Raw genomic sequence first — 17,183 nt, 5'->3', positions numbered from 1 at the left:
CCTGATTCACTTCAGAGAGTGGCAAAGAACCAACTGGCCGACTATCATGATTTTTCATTAATAGTTCATTATGTCTTTCAGCTATAAGAAGGTGAGAAAGTAATTCAGAATATTTTTTAAAGCCTTTTTCGCGATATTGCTGCTGCAGGAGCATATTCGCGGGTGGAAATGTGGAGTATGTTTTTTCAAGTTTATCTTGTTTCGTGTTTTCATCTCCGCATAAAGCTAACTGAGCTATAATTCTAAATAAAGCAGAATTATATTCAGTTATATTTTTAAAGTCCATCAGTCTCAGATTTAACCAGTCATAACGTGCTTGTGGAAGCATGACCAACTTCAGGTGGTCATACCTTTCTTTTAAATTTTTCCACAATTTCAAGGGATCTTTTAATGTAAGATATTGTAATTTAAGACCCTCGTCAAGATGGTGGCGGAGGAAAATCATAGCTTTTGCACGGTCTTGACTAGATGCCGTGTTATCATCTTTGATGGTGTCTGCCAAACCCATCGATTCAAGATGAATTTCGGCATCTAGTGCCCATGAGGAGTAATCTTTTCCAGAGATATCCAAAGCAACAAATTCAATTTTTGAAATATTTGCCATTTTATGAAAAGAAAATTAAATAAAATTCTTACCGCTTTTTGTTACCTTCAAAACCAAATAGCCGGAGCCTCGTGCTGATAACGTATTATAAAATTTAAACAAATGAACAATTTGAGAAAGAGTAAATAAGGGAACAGGAGGAAGAACAGAATAGAAGGAAAATAGGTGTGTTTATTTCTTCTCCGTGTATGGCTATTTATAGCCTGAATGAATAGATGAGATAAGGATGAAAGAGTAAATTTTCTTATAGTGGGTCCCATAATGTGGACAGCCACTACTCCTAACAAGTAGAAATTTTTATAATTTTTTCAAATAATAGAGAATTTTAAAAAATATGATAAAATAGATTGTGTTATTGTGTATTTAGGTAATTTTTCCATTTAATTATTTATGAATGTAATTAGTTTAGTTTTCGCGGATAGTTAGGTAGTCTTCCCAAGAATTAGCCCGTGCGTGCCAGCCCAATCAGATTCATTTCGGGCCCTGTACAACATGGACTAGCCACCTATCTGGGTTAGCTATAAAAAGGAATCAGAAATGTGAATGAAGCATATAAAAAGGTGGCCTTTCATCATCAAAACGAGAAGTGAAGTGTGAAAAGAAAGGAAAAAGAGGTGAAGTTTCACATCTTGTCAAGAACCCCTACCATTACTTTTGCCAAAACATAAAAGATATTCTTGTAGATAAGTATGTTGATTAATAGTAGTACTTTTAACTATTTGGTCATAAGCCACCAAACTTAAACATCCACTAAAATATTTGGGCTTGTAAATTACTAGCCATTGAATTTTGGCCCGTTTGAAATTGGTGCAGTAACTAGTAAGTGATTACAAAAGCCCGGTTGAGAAGAAGGCCAACATACAAGTTATGGGCTGAGTATTAAAATGGTCCATAAGACACTGCTACATACAGAGAGATTTGCACAAATAGGATCATTTGAGACCATTGTTTAATTTTTGTCATGGCTTGAAGAATTTGTATTGGAAGAATGAAATACTCTCTTAACAAATTGTGTTGGGAGGAAATATCTTAAGTATAATCTTTATCCTATCTATCTTGTTAAATTACTTACGAGTGTTGTCAAATCTACATTTCAATTTTTTTCACAAGTTATGTCAAATGGGGCATAATTTTGATACAAATCCCGTCGGATTGGAAAATCATATCATGTTCAAGAGGTATGTCAGGTAGTGTATAACTACAAGACAAATTGTTCACAAATCTTTTCAGATGACATACCATGTCTTGTTCATAAATTATGTCAAGCGAGAACATAACTTTCATACAAATTCTTCACAAGTTTTATCGGATTGAAAAATTATATCTTGTTCACAAATTATGCCAGGCAAGATATAACTATGGTATAAATTGTTCACAAATCTGCTCAGATGGCAGACCATGTCTTGATTTAGAAGTTATGTCAAGCTAGACATAACTTTGTAAACAATTATTCACAAATTCTATAGAATAAGGAAAACTTGCCATGTTCACAAGTTAATTATACGAGCTACCCTAATTTTGGTATAAACTATTCACAACTTCTACCGGATGAGCAAAGTTTACCTGAATTGTTAAATTATTAATAAGTTTTACTTGTTTGTCAAGAATTCATCACACTACATGCATTTATTCTATCTATCTTATTAAATTGTTCATAAATCTTGTCGAATTGACAAAACATGCATTTATTGTTCAATTGTTAAATTTTGCCTGATTGGCAAGACTTGGTACTACATTTATTCTACATGCCTTCTTAAATTATTTGCAAGTTTTGCCAAAACTTTTACCGTTTGGTAAAACTTATATGTGTTGTTTAATTGTTCGATCACAAAATTTATTGGACGGATCATACATGACACTATTTCTATTTTACCTTTCTTGTTAAACTGTTCTCAAGTTTTTTTCTTTCTTCCAAATTGACAAAGTTTAGGTCATTCAATTATCCATATCTATAAATAAGTTCTATTCTAATCAAGATATTAGGATACATAAAACATAGAAATTAAATGGATACACAAAGTAAAAGGTATGCCACTGGATCTATATTTACAAAAATGAAGATAAAAGTAAAATATACCTACAAATTGTTGGTTTTGAAAGGTATAAATGAAAAATGAAGGGTTGTGACTTTTTTGAAGGGTTGTAATTTTTTTTGAAGAGTTGTGTCTTTTTTCAATAAGGTACAATAAGCAGATGTTCATATTACTCTTTGTAGTCTATAAATAGAGGGGTTTCTTATCATTTTTCAACAATGAATTTTCTGAACTTCTTCTTCTGCACAAATAAATTCTAGTGTTCTTTATTGTCGTTGAGTGGTTCGCTGGCACCATGATTTTAGGTACCGATACACTGGCAAGTAAGATTGTTTTATCATGGAGGATATATTCCATTAACCTCAGATACTTGGGAGAATAATTTTCTAAAGGAAACACTGTGCATTCAGTAGACTCGATTTTCTTTCTTAATAAAAATATTTTCAGATTCTTTTTTATTTACTGGTTTTAAAAATACTCTTTAAACCTTCCTGTTTCTTATGAAATTTTTCAATATTTCGATTTTCAGTATTTTAATAATACAGATTAATAACACAAATATACATCCTGTACTTTGTGCAAATAAATGGGATCAAATCTTGCTGCTCCAAATCTCCAATAGTGCTAATCCTATATGCATGTCATTAAAGTTTGGAGCTCAATATAGTAGGAAGAAAATAAAAAATTGCATTTTAGTAATATATTGAGTCCTATATTAGAGTATATAACTTCAATCATAAAAATATTTTTTGATCGCATAGTTTCATAATAATTATAAAAATCTTCCACATATTTTTTTCCGGAATGAGTTAACATTCGTTACGATCATCATTCAAAACGTGAATATTTCTTGCTTCATCATTTCGATTGATAACTTTAATATGGCATAGCACATATAATTCTGAATCTGTTTCATTTGGCGCTAGGGAAGAGATAGGTTACATCAAATTATATTTTAATGAAAAATTATATGTAATTTTTTTGTTAAAAACTTATATTATATATAAAACAAAATATACAAAACATCTTCTTAATTTCTTCATATATTTTTATATTATATTTTAAATCATCATAATCGCCATTACCACGGTTAAACTAACAGTTGGGAGACTAAGCTCGATTATCTCCTAATTTAGAACCACCATTTGCTCTCTTATTCAAGTTACCTTCTTGTTACTGTCACCGTAAATATTAACCTACATTTGAATTTTATATTAAGAATATAGATATATGATATGTGTATGTAGTTTGTATATAGATTTTAATATTTTATAATAAATTTATAACTAATTAACATGTATCCCTACATGATTAAATTATTTAACAATAATAAGTTTACATGTTTGATGTAAATTTCCGTGTTGATTAACTTTTACCCTACTGTCACTGCTAAATATTCAAATATGCGTGTTTGGTATGCTAAAATTATATTTTACAAAAATACTATACACAGAGAATTATTTTTTGGTGTTTGAAAATATATTTTATGAGGAGAATTTTCTTACTTATGTCCGGACGCACGGAAGTCATTTTTCTTCCCGTAGTGCTTTCTCCATTCCATATTAGTTATCCACATTACTAAAAATAGCTATTTTAAATTATTCAATTTATTAATACTAGAGAAATATATATTTTTTTCATTTTACCCTTACAATTATTTCCTTTTTAAAGTGTAAATAAGTTTGTAAAGTTCTAAAAAAAATTCTTAAGGGCGTGTAACGAAAAAAGTGCATAACTAATATAAAACGAAGAAAGAAATAAAAAAATATAAAGAATATCGTAAAAACATATAGTTGTGTAATTCCTATATTGTATACACATAAATCTAGGTTTATTCTCCTATGTAATTCCTAGTAGGATTCTGTTCAATCGTAATTTTTGGAGAACTGAATTCCCCTGGAATATTCTGTCATATTCCCTTCGAATTCCCATAAATCATTCCCAACTAATAAATGAAAAATAATTTTGACCATAAAACCACCGTACGATATCACGAAAGAAGCAAACCGTGTGACTGTAGGAATTTGAGTGGCTTTGCGTTAACTTACCGCTAACTTATATAATATTCCCTTAGCATCTTATTTTTTGTACTTAATTCCCTTTTTTCCCCTCCCTATAAAGCTTCCTCTTCAGTTTGGTGTTCACAAAACCAAATAAATCCCAAAAGAACAAGAAACAAAGGTCTTTTAGTCTCTAACGTCCATAGAGTAGTTACTCAAAAAAATGGCTGGAATCGTAGTGGTTTTCGACTTCGACAAGACGATCATCGACGTGGACAGTGATAATTGGGTGGTGGATGAGCTAGGCGCTACTGATTTGTTCAATCAGCTTCTTCCCACTATGCCCTGGAACTCTCTCATGGTTAGTTTTCCTTTTTCTCTTCATGTTTATGCCCTTTTTACGTACTATACTTTTATGCTTATTTTTTGAGCTTTGTGCAATGGGCTACCTAATAATGATATGATGTTGCATTTTTTTTTTCTCTGGCTAGAGGCTGAAAATTTCCTTTCTGTTTCAAATTACAGGATAGGACGATGAAGGAGCTTCATATACAAGGCAAAACTATTGAAGACATTAAAGAGGTACTGAAACGGGTTCCCATACACCCCAGCATTGTCCCAGCCATTAAATCAGCACATGCATTAGGGTATGTATCTTTCAAGAACAGCCATTTTGTATTTCCTCTGCTTTCTTTAAATCTGCTTCATAGAAATCAGAGAATTTGTTATGGGTTTATACTAATTCCAATGTGTGATAATTCAGTTGTGATTTGAGGGTAATAAGCGATGCAAATGTATTCTTCATTGAAACAGTCTTGAAGCATCTCGGAATTAGGGATTGTTTCTCGGAGATCAACACGAATCCAGGCTACGTCGATGAGGAAGGCAGGCTTCGAATCCTCCCTTATGTTGATTTTCACACATCCCCTCATGGATGCAATCTCTGCCCTCCCAACATGTGCAAGGTAAATAAATACTCCATCCATTTTAAAAAAAAAAGATTTTAGAATATAATATGTAATTAACTAATTCTTTTTCCTAATTGTTGTTCTGTTTAATGCAGGGTCTGATAGTAGAAAGAATTCAAGCCACCATGGCTAAGGAAGGGAAGAAAATAATGATCTATCTAGGTGATGGAATCGGCGATTTCTGCCCCAGTTTGAAGCTCAGGGAAGCTGATTTTGTCATGCCAAGAAAAGATTTCCCTGCTTGGAATTTGATAAACGAAAACAGGACACTAGTAAAAGCAGCGGTCCACGAGTGGATTGATGGGGAAGAACTCGAGCACATTCTTCTACAACTAATCAACACAATCACTGTTGAAGAAAGCCAATTGTTATCAGTGGAGTGCAAATTCCATACAATGTCCAAAGCAGCTCATGGAGCGTTGCCACGGGCTCTTCCAGTGCCTTACTAAATACTAATGTCAAGATTCCTCAACTCATTACCATGAAGCTTCTGACTTGCAATTGATTTTGATTTTAGAGAGTTAAATACGGTTTCTCTGTTGATTAACATGAACAAAGAGATAAACTAAAAAAGTGGGCTATGAGATTGCTGTAATTAGTTTTTTATGTATGGCATTTTTCTATCAAAAGTAAAAAAAGTGTGTTGAGATTATTGTACAGCTGTCACATTTAGTTAGGCCAGTTAATTAGTTATTTGTTAAGCTAATTAGTTAGTCAGTTAGTTAGCACTTCACACGTGATCAGTTAGTTAGTTTAGATTAGATATTTTCATTCTCTTCTTATGATTAGATATACACTCTTGATTCTGAAGTATTCGTTTCTTCATCCCTTTATTCCGTCTGATTCGCGATTTCTTTTTATTCATTTTTTTTTCTCGAGAAAATTTCATCTTCGATTGACTGAACAATGACAAATGGTGATGAAATTGATGAATCTCCTCCAAGTAGGAATAGATTTTATGAGTCGTGATCCAGTTAAGATAGGGGGCATTTCTCTGTATATACATCCCTCTGATAATCCAGGTGCGATGCTTGTGCCGGTGCAGTTCACCGGAATTGAATATCGATCATGGAGACGCAGTGTTCTTCGATCATTATCAATAAAGAACAAGTTAGGGTTCATCAATGGAGAATGTCCACGACCAAAACCTGATCACCAAACGTATAGACAATGGGAGAGATGTGATGACATTGTCACATCTTGGATTCTGAATTCATTGTCTAAGGAGATAGCTGATAGTGTTGAATATGTTCTGGATTCTATTGAGCTTTGGAGAGAGCTGGAAGATAGATATGAGAAAACTAATGGTGCAAAATTGTACCAAATACAAAAAGAAATCAATGAATTGTCTCAAGGTTCCCTTGATATCGCAGGATACTACACCAAATTGAAGAAACTCTAGGAAGAACTTAGCACTTTCAATGTTAAAACTCAATGCACCTGCAACTGCACTTGTGGAGCAAAGGCAACAATTCATAAAGCTGAGCAAGACAAAAGACTAATCCAATTCCTAATGGGACTAAATGAAATCTACATAGTAATACGAGGAAGCATACTCATGATAAATCCCCTGCCTTTCATGGCACAGGCATTCTCTTTGTTGGTCCAGGATGAACATCAGAGGGAAATGACTATTGGTATGTTTAGTCGGGCGGTGGCCGTTAGGTCATCTATTTTGAGTTATGAAAGCCTGCCAACCATCTTACTTTGGAATCTACTGTTTTACATGCAGGTGCTGGTAAACCTCAAGCTTATAAGACAAATTATTCACTAAACTCTAACTCTCAATCTCATTATAAGGACAGATTTTGTGACTGCTGTAAGAGTTCCAGTCATCTCCGGGAGAATTGCTATCTACTTCATGTCTATCCAAACAACAACAATCAAGCAGGTCAAAGGAATAACAATATGCACAACACAACTCAGAGACCTAACACTTTCCGACCAGCACCTCTAAGATACAATCAGAACAATGGTCAGAATAACAATGCTCCTAGATATAATAGAGGAAATGGGAATAGAACAGTGACAAATGTCCATTGCACACAAGATTTGGCTACTAGTAGATCAACAGAAAAACATGAAGAGGTGTTCAATGTGAGTCTCACTAAAGACCAATATAGTCATGTTCAAGAGATGCTTCAGCATTTTCAGATGGAGCTGAAGGATCAACCACCAGTTCACATTTTGCTAATAGCACAACTGACTTTGCAGGTATAATTATCTGTACTTCTTCTAGTGATTTTGGAAAACTGTCATGTGAATGTTTAAGAAATAAATCTGACTCATGGATATTGGATTGAGGAGCTTCAAACCATATGACCTTCAATATATCCCTTTTACATAGCTTTATCACTCTACCCTATCCTTTGTTAGTAGTACTACCCAATGGTTATAAAGTCAAGGTGACTCAAATTGGTAGTGTGACATTAAGATCAATGATTAGTTTGGAAAAGGTGTTGTTAGTGCCATTTTTCAAATATAATTTGATTTCCATTCACACTATGACTTTACATTCTAATTCCATTATCAGTTTCAATAAAATCTATTATTTCATGCAGGCCCCTTCAATGAAGAGCCTCAGGTGATTGGTAGGGCAGAAGCTGGTCTCTACTTCCTATGTCCCAAGTGCTTGAAGATTTCTGATTCTGCACTTCTGAACAATAACTTCTCCTGTAATAGTGTACCTTTGTGTAATACTTGTAATGAAGTATGCCCTTTCCACACATTGAATAATAAGAAGTGTGGTTCTTTTTTGAATGCTGAGAACTCACCTGTTATTTCTCCTGTTATCTCTCCTTTATATTCTCAAGAGTCAAGATCATGTGACTGATTCTGTTTCTATTTCTCAGATTTCTGGTTCTCATGCATACACTATAGATGATGTAAATGTTATGTGGCACAATAGATTGGGACATGTCCCTTTTGTCAAAATGAAGGATATTTCCACTAACCCAGTCAAATTTTCACCTAAACATCCATTTATGTGTTCTATCTATCCTATGGCAAGACAAGAAAGACTACCCTTCAAACCAAGAACCACACTGACCTCACACCCTTTTGAACTTATTCATGTTGATTTGTGGGGACCCTACCATACAATCACTCACAACCACTTCGAATACTTCATCACTATTGTAGATGACTTCAGTAGATCCACTTGGATATAACTATTGAGTTCTAATAGCAATGCTTTACAAACCTTAAAGGCATTTATTGTCATGGTAGAGAACCAATTCCAAGCCACCATCAAAATAGTTAGAACAGACAGTGGTCTGGAATTTGTTAATACAGAAGCAACTCTCTTCTTTTACACCAAATGAATCATTAACCAGAAAACATGTCCCTACACACCATAACAGAAAGGTGTGGTGGAAAGAAAACACAAACACTTACTTGAGATGGCCAGGGCACTTTTATTTCAATATAAACTACCCATCAAGTACTGGGGAGAATGTATCCTATGTGCTACATACATTATAAATAGGCACCCATCTACTGTGTTGAAAAAAAAATGTCCTTATGAGGTCTTGTATAAAAAGAAGCCTCTATATTCTCATATGAGAAGCTTTGGATGCCTATGTTACCCCACTGTACCCATACCCCACAGAATAAAATTTGAACCTAGAGCTACTCCTCACATTTTTGTTGGATATACTTTTGAAACTAAAGGGTACAAGGTCCTAAATATGTCCACAAACAGAATACATATCTCTAGGGATGTTGTTTTCCGTGAAGCTGTGTTTTTTTTCCATATGTCTTCTATTTCTGTTCCACCTACTTCTTCATTGCAGTCTCCTCTTTTAATTGATATTTTGAGTGAATCAGCTACGTTTGTCACACAAGACATTCCAACTAATTCAAATAGACAGTGTTTCGCACAGTTTATCACATGATCCTGTAATATCCTCACCTTCACACCCATCAGATCCTACTCCACCACCATATGTATCTGCATCAACCAATCAATTTTGTGAGCTTCATCCACCTAAACCTAAGAGATCCACTAGAAGCCTTAGAACACCAGCTCATATGAAAAATTATGTCCATTATATACCACAATTGAAAGCATCAATACCAATTTCCACTTTACCTTCCACTTCCTTTAGAGCTCTATTTTTCAATCATCACCATTTAGCTCACAATACTTTAGTTCCTGCTAGTCAAGATTTTGTGAGAAATGTTTGCATTGACAGAAAAACAACTTCATACAAAAAAGCTGCCATTGATCCTGCATGGCAAGTTGCCATGACTCAAGAGTTTAATGCCTTATACTCTAACTACACATGGTATTTAGTTCCACTGCCCTATGGAAAGAAAGCTATAGGCTGCAAATGGGTATACAAAGTTAAACATAAAACAGATGGTAGTATTGAAAGACTTAAAGCAAGACTTGTTGTCAAAGGTTATACTCAACAAGCTGGTATTGGCTACACTGAAACCTTTTCCCCTGTAGTCAAGATGACCACAGTTAGAGCCTTACTCATTACAACAGTCAAGCAAGGTTGGACCATGTACCAGCTAGACATCAACAATGCTTTCCTTAATGGAGATTTGAATGAAGAAGTATACATGGAGATACCACCCGGACTTGCAGTGACATCTCCAAATTTAGTCTGCAAATTGAATAAGTCCCTTTATAGACTTAAACAAGCTAGTAGGCAATGGTATGCTAAGCTCACTGAAGCCCTTTTATTCTAAGGGTTACACTCACTTTATGTATGATTACTCCTTATTCTTCAAGAAGAAAAAAAAAACATGTCAGTTTATGTAGCAGTGTATGTTGATGATATAGTCCTTACAGGCACAAACTCTACCAGATAGCAGATTTAAAGGTCTACCTGTACAACAGATTCAAGATTAAGGACCTGGGACTGCTACACTATTTCTTAGGTATGGAAGTGTTACATACACAACAGGGAATTGTCATATCTCAAAGGAAATTTGTTCTTGACATATTGAAAGAGTATGACTGCCTGCACCTAAGTCCACTAACTTCTCCTCTTGACCCTAATACCAAGTTGAAAGCAAATAAAGGAACAACCCTCAGAGATGGTACTTATTATAGAAAACTAATTGGGAACCTTAATTTCCTAACTAATACCAGATTGGACATTGCTTTTAGTGTCCAACATTTGTGCCAATTCATGCAAGATCCCAGAGAACCATATTTACAAGTTGCTTTCCATCTTTTAAAGTACTTGAAGTCTGATCCTACCTTAGGGCTGTTTATATCTAAAGAACCAAATTTTCATATTAGAGGTTATTGTGATTCAGACTGGGCCTCTGTCCTGACTCTAGAAAATCTGTCAGTGGGTTCATAGTGTTGGTAGGAGGTAGCCCAATAAGTTTGAAATCCAAGAAACAAGACACTATTTCATTATCATCTGCAGAGGCTGAATACAAGTCCCTTAGGAAGATAGTGGGAGAACTGGTTTGGCTGAGTCGATCACTTACTGAGTTACACGTTCCATTCCTTCAGCCAATCTCAGTATTTTGTGATAGTCAGTATGCTATACATATTGCCAAGAATCCTGTATTCAATGGGAGGACTAAGCACATTGAAGTTGATTGTCATTATGTCAGGCAAGTTCTTCAACAAGGACTCATCTCCTTGCATCATGTTGCCACACAGGATCAGCAGGCTGATATTCTGACCAAGGCTCTCACGGGAATTAAACACTCTTCTATTCTTGACAAGTTGGCTGTGTTGTCCCCACCTCCAACTTGAGAGGGGGTGTTGAGATTATTGTACAACAGTCACATTTAGTTAGGCCAGTTAGTTAGTTAGTTTGTTAAGCTAATTAGTTAGTCAGTTAGTTAGCACTTCACACGTGATCAGTTAGTTAGTTTAGATTAGATATTTTCATTCTCTTCTTCTGATCATATATATACTCTTGATTCAATAGAAATGAGGCTAAGTTTCACATTTCACAAATCAGCTCTTCAGTTAGTTTCTTCCTCTCTGTTAATGGTAGAAGCTTCCATTGTTACTCTTGAGTTCATAGCACTGATAACTGCAGAATTGTTACTCTTGAGTTCATAGCACTGATAAATACAGAATTCATTGAATTTCACGAAGTGACTACTAGTACAGTACCTTGATCATATTGCAGATAAAGCGTAATAATTATGCAAAGCTTTTACGTAATTTCCTTTGGAAAGAACCGACATATCATCATTCAAAAGGTGAATATTTTTGCTCCATTTTCAATTGATAACTTTAATTTCATATTCAATATTTGGACCACATGCACATATAATCTGAATCTGATTCACTTAGTGCTAGGGAAGAGATGGGTTCGATTGACTTTTTTTTAATGAAACTTATACTATATTTTATATATATATATATATATATATATATATATATATATATATATATATAAAACATTCTCTTAATTTCTTCATATATTTCTTTGTTTTATATTTTAAATCATCGATCATAATCACCACTATCACTATTAACATAACAATTGAAATTCTCTTAATTTCTTCATATATTTCTTCTTTTTTTTTTATATTTTAAAGCATCGATCATAATCACCACCACCACTATTGAAATAACAATTGGAATTATGCTCGAATATCTCCTAATCTAGAAACACCATTTGCTTTCTTATTAATTCAGGTTCCCTTCTTGTTACTGTTACCGTAAATATTTACCCGCATTTGATTTTTATATCAAAAAAAATTAGATGCATCATATGCGTTCTGTACATAATTTTTAGGAGTAATATTTAATTAAATATATTCTCACTTTATTAAATTACTTGTTAGTGTGACATTTTAATATTAATAAAAATATATAATATGTCACATTATGTATCATGTTATGTCAATAGGTGGACATTACATTTGTGCCTCTTTACTCTCATCAATGGTGGTAGAATGTGGTCATTAGTTATTGATAACTTTTGTAACCACCATCTCTTCATTTCACCATTATTCTACCTCTTTATTCTTGTAACTTATGTAATATTTGGGCCATTCATTTACCCAATTTACTACCCATAATCTTTCAATTCATTGCAAGGAAGAATTCCTCACCTATAAATAGTGATGGATTTGTGTGCAAGAAATGAACAAGAGAAAAGAGTGTAAGAAAAGATGAGAAGGTTATTTTGTGTTTAAATTGAGATTAATGTAGTGAAAGAGAGAGTTGAGACAAAGAAATTATTCTAAGTCTTCAACTATTTTACTATACAAAAAAGAGTAATTATATATTGAAGGAAGGTGTTCTTTTTGTGGAGCTTTGGACTCTTTAACTAATCTGGAGTTGCTTGAGTTGTACAACTTTGTCGGGCTGTTGTATCTTGGAGAAGATAAGTCAAGAGTATTACTACTGGATCGGTGTAGATTATGCCGCAGTGGGCTTGAATCTCCTTATAGAGAGCAAGATATCCGCACTTCATCCTGAATATTTTTTATTCATTTTTATTTATTTTATTTTCAACTGTAATTTATTGTAATTGTGGTATATTACACCTACAATTTTAAGGAGATTCATGTTTCTGTTACAGTTTGAAAAAATACGGATATCAAGATTGGAGATCTCATCATTCTGCTCAAACGTCGCTCTCTTCAAGAGATGAAAGAGAAGAGATGTACGGGTAAAATATTTTTTTTTACTTGCTCAATTCAAGCAGAGAAAAGGTAAAATACTTTTTACTTAATATTTTTATGAATGAAGTGATAATAGTTTTCATGAACTCAAAGTGATATTCAAAATTCTAAAAATAGTGGTGGTTCATGAGATGAGGAAAAAAATCATTGTGAAATTGTGATTTTTGCATATTTGAGAAATGCTCTAAAAAGAGTATTACAAGTGCCTTTATTAATCTTGAAAAAATCACATGTTATTGTTGGATATGAGTTGATGAATTTGACTCTAACATGTTATCAAAGAAATGATTAAAAAAATGTTGAGCAACCCTTTTGACATTAAATATTTTGGGGGAGAAAAATTTCATTCTTGAAATGAAAAATGTCCTAAAAACATGTGATGAAACTTTTCTTGACAAGTCACATTATATTGAAAAATGAGAAAATACAAAAAGACCCCCCTAAACTATGACCCTTTTTTTAAAAAGACACTTAAACTTTGCGAGGGTCCTATTACACCACTAAATTAGTTTAAAGTGAAATAAATATCTCATTTTTCTGCCAATCCCACCTATAAGCAAGAAGGTGCAATCACACACCAATTATTGCTTGCCATGTGTCAAATTTACATAATTTTCTAATCTTTATTTTTATTTATGTTTTTTGTTTTTTTAAGCTTTAATTCTTTATTTTCCATTCCTTCTTCAATTCCTTAACGCCTTAACCCTCCCTTTGCTCCTCTTCGCCGACAATCCAGTGACGTGGCCACCATCACCTCCATTGCTATAACACCATTTCTATCATCAAATCAAAATTAAAATTAAAAATTCAAATCTTTATTAAAATCCTTTTTTGTGTGTAATTTGTCTTTGATTTTTGCTCCAAATCAACATGGGTTGTATCTAGATAGGATAATTTCAGCCCCCATAATTGATAAGGTGTCACCTAAAATAACGCCGACGATTCCTTCTTCGATGTCGTCGCCATCAACTTTCCGGCGCTTCTCACCCCTGCCGGCCAAAAAGGAAAAGAACAAATCAAAGAGGAAACAATAAAATCGTCGCTATTGCAGAGAAAATCAATTACAACTGAATCTCTTCGTCATCGAAATCCAATCAAAATGGAAAATGAAAAGAGAAAGAGAAAGAAAAGAATATCCTTGAAGTCATTGCCATCCTCCTTCAATGATGAAGCTTAGGAAGGAGAAGAAGAAAAAAATAAAAATAAAGATTTAAACAGTAAAGTAAAAGGTTATAAATATATTTAATAAAAAATATTGCAAAATAAAATTTAATCTTTTTTTTTAATTTTCACGTTCTTTAGGAGAGTGATATACACTTTCTGTGTTAGATGCACAAAAATAATTGAATAATTTCATTTTAAACTAATTTGGTGATGTAATAGGACCCTTGCAAAGTTTGGGTGTCTTTTTAAAAAAAGGGTCATAGTTTAATGGGGTTTCTATGTATTTTCTCTTGAAAAATTGTGAAATACAACTTTATTGGTTGTGTGAGTCTTACAATTCCTTTTGATTCAAATATATGAAGATTGTGTGAAAAATAAAAAAAGAGTTTGCTGGCCTAATAAAAAATATGAGATATGACTAATTGCACATGATATGATTTTGTGTATATAATATAGCATGTACAAGTACTGGTACAGAAATCCCACATTAGACAGAGATGGCAGTCATACTTTAACGAACTCTTGAACGAAGGAGGGGACAGAGACTTTGTGTTGGGAGACTTGGAGCACTTGGATAGGCGTCGCGACTTTGGGTATTGTAGGAGAATAAAGGTTGAGGAGGTTAAGGGAGCTGTTCGTAGGATGAGTAGGGGAAAAGCGACCGGACCTAACGAGATTCTGGGGAATTTTGGAAGAAGGCAGGTAGGGTAGGATTGGAGTGGCTGACTGCGCTGTTTAATGTCATTTTCAGGACATCGAAGATACCGGAAGAATGGAGGTGGAGTACAATCATTCCCGTGTACAAAAACAAGGGAGACATTCAAAGCTGCACCAACTATAGAGGTATCAAGCTGCTAAGTCACACTATGAAAGTGTGGGAAAGGGTGATAGAAATGAGGGTGAAGAGTAGTGTGTCTATTTCAGAGAAACAGTTTGGATTCATGTCGGGGCGCTCGACTACAGAAGCCATTCATATTGTAAGAAGATTGGTGGAGCAGTATAGGGAGCGAAAAAGGGACTTACACATGATATTCATTGACCTAGAAAAGTCCTATGACAAAGTTCCAAGAGAGGTCCTATGGAGATGCTTGGAGGCGAAATATATACCTGTGGCGTACATTAGAGCAATTAAAGACATGTATGATGGAGCTAAGACCAGGGTAAGGACGGTAGGAGGGGACTCGGAGCACTTTCCTGTTACGATGGGGTTGCACCAGGGATCAACTCTTAGCCTGTTTCTATTCTCCCTAGTGATGGATCAATTGACAAGACAAATACAAGGTGAGGTGCCTTGGTGTATGTTGTTCGTGGATGACATAGTCCTGATTGACGAGACTCACAACAGAGTTAACGATAAGCTGGAGGGCTGGAGACAGACGTTGGAGTCTAAAAGATTTAAATTGAGTAGGACCAAGACAGAATACTTGGAGTGCAGTTTCAATGTCCTACCGCGTGAGGCTGACGGGGAAGTGAGGCTTGGTACCCAGGCCATTCAAAAGAAAAGAAGCTTCAAGTACCTTGGGTCTATTATACAGGAAGATGGGGATATCGACGACGATGTTTCACACCGTATCGGTGCAGGGTGGATGAAATGGAGGCTCGCCTTCAGAGTGCTGTGTGACAAGAAAGTGCCACCAAAACTCAAAGGCAAGTTCTACAAAGTGGTGGTTAGACCGACTCTATTGTACGGGGTGGAGTGTTGGCCAATCAAGAAACTTCATGTTCAGAAGATGAAAGTGGCGGAAATGCGAATGCTGCGGTGGATGTATGGGCACACTAGGATGGATAGAATTAGGAATGAAGATATCAGAGACAAGGTGGGAGTGGCATCAGTGGAGGACAAGATGCGGAAAGCGAGACTGAGATGGTTTGGGCATGTGAAGAGGAGAGACACAGATGCTCCAGTGCGGAGGTGCGAGAGGTTGGCTATGGACGGTTTCAGGAGGGGCAAAGGGAGGCCGAAGAAGTATTGGGAAGAGATGATTAGACATGATATCGCACAGTTGCAGCTCACCGAGGACATGATCTTAGATATGAGGCTGTGGAGGACTCAGACTAAGATAGTGGGCTAGGTGGCCTATCTTTTCTCCATAGTAGTCGTAGTCGCGCTTATTTGTTTATTAACATATGATTTTTGCATGGTATTACTGCTTATATTAGTTGGCCCAGTTTACTTTGGGTATCCTATTTTATCTATAGTAGTTAATGCTCATTTATCCCCAATCTTTCCTACCCTGACTTTATCTCTCTCATTATTCATATTTTTATATTGTTTGCTATATGCCTGGCTCTACTGACCTATGTCTTGTTTTCCTTGTTTCTCCTCCCTTGTTCTTCTCTCTTAAGCCGAGGGTCTTTCAGAAACAGCCACCCTACATTTTAAGGTGGGAGTTAGGTCTGCGTACACTCTATCCTCCCCAGACCCCACATGGTGGGACTATACTGGGTTTGTTGTTGTTGTTGTTGTTGTAGTATAGCATGTACAAGCAAATTAGGTATATTTACTTGATACGAAATTTGATGGCTTATTTTATGAGAAAAATATGATGCCTGTCACGTCCCGGGAGGGTACCCTAGACGTAACCGGCACCCGAAGGCCATCTCTGACCTCCGAGCGAACCACTTGGGACAATCACTCATTCATTCAAGCACATTCTATTAGCAGAAAACTCAATTTAAGAAATACTTCTCATATCATAAGGGCCGAAGGCCAAACATTTACAATCAAGACGATAATCAAAATAGGAATCCTCAAGATGACCGCTCGACCTCCTCACATCTCAGTCTA

The 17,183-nt window shown here is 35.0% G+C and overlaps 2 protein-coding genes across 2 annotated transcripts; both read left to right on the top strand.

Annotated features, from left to right (window-relative positions):
- The first annotated feature begins 4,772 nt into the window (after positions 1-4,772).
- Positions 4,773-6,257, top strand: LOC129901213 (inorganic pyrophosphatase 1-like). The gene is made up of 4 exons (XM_055976341.1): positions 4,773-4,998; positions 5,163-5,284; positions 5,401-5,602; positions 5,701-6,257. Exons 1-4 carry the CDS (start codon positions 4,861-4,863, stop codon positions 6,052-6,054), a joined length of 816 nt encoding a protein of 271 aa, XP_055832316.1. The 5' UTR covers positions 4,773-4,860; the 3' UTR covers positions 6,055-6,257.
- Positions 6,258-6,394: 137 nt separating this feature from the next.
- On the top strand, positions 6,395-8,396 carry LOC129901214 (uncharacterized). The gene is made up of 3 exons (XM_055976342.1): positions 6,395-7,242; positions 7,338-7,819; positions 8,167-8,396. Exons 1-3 carry the CDS (start codon positions 7,119-7,121, stop codon positions 8,191-8,193), a joined length of 633 nt encoding a protein of 210 aa, XP_055832317.1. The 5' UTR covers positions 6,395-7,118; the 3' UTR covers positions 8,194-8,396.
- The last annotated feature ends 8,787 nt before the right edge of the window (positions 8,397-17,183 follow it).

The sequence above is a fragment of the Solanum dulcamara genome, chromosome 8 (genome assembly GCF_947179165.1).
Source record: "Solanum dulcamara chromosome 8, daSolDulc1.2, whole genome shotgun sequence".
NCBI classification, from domain to species: domain Eukaryota; kingdom Viridiplantae; phylum Streptophyta; class Magnoliopsida; order Solanales; family Solanaceae; genus Solanum; species Solanum dulcamara.
The sequence above is the reverse complement of the archived record's forward strand: the minus strand, read 5'-3'. Positions and strand labels throughout refer to the sequence as shown.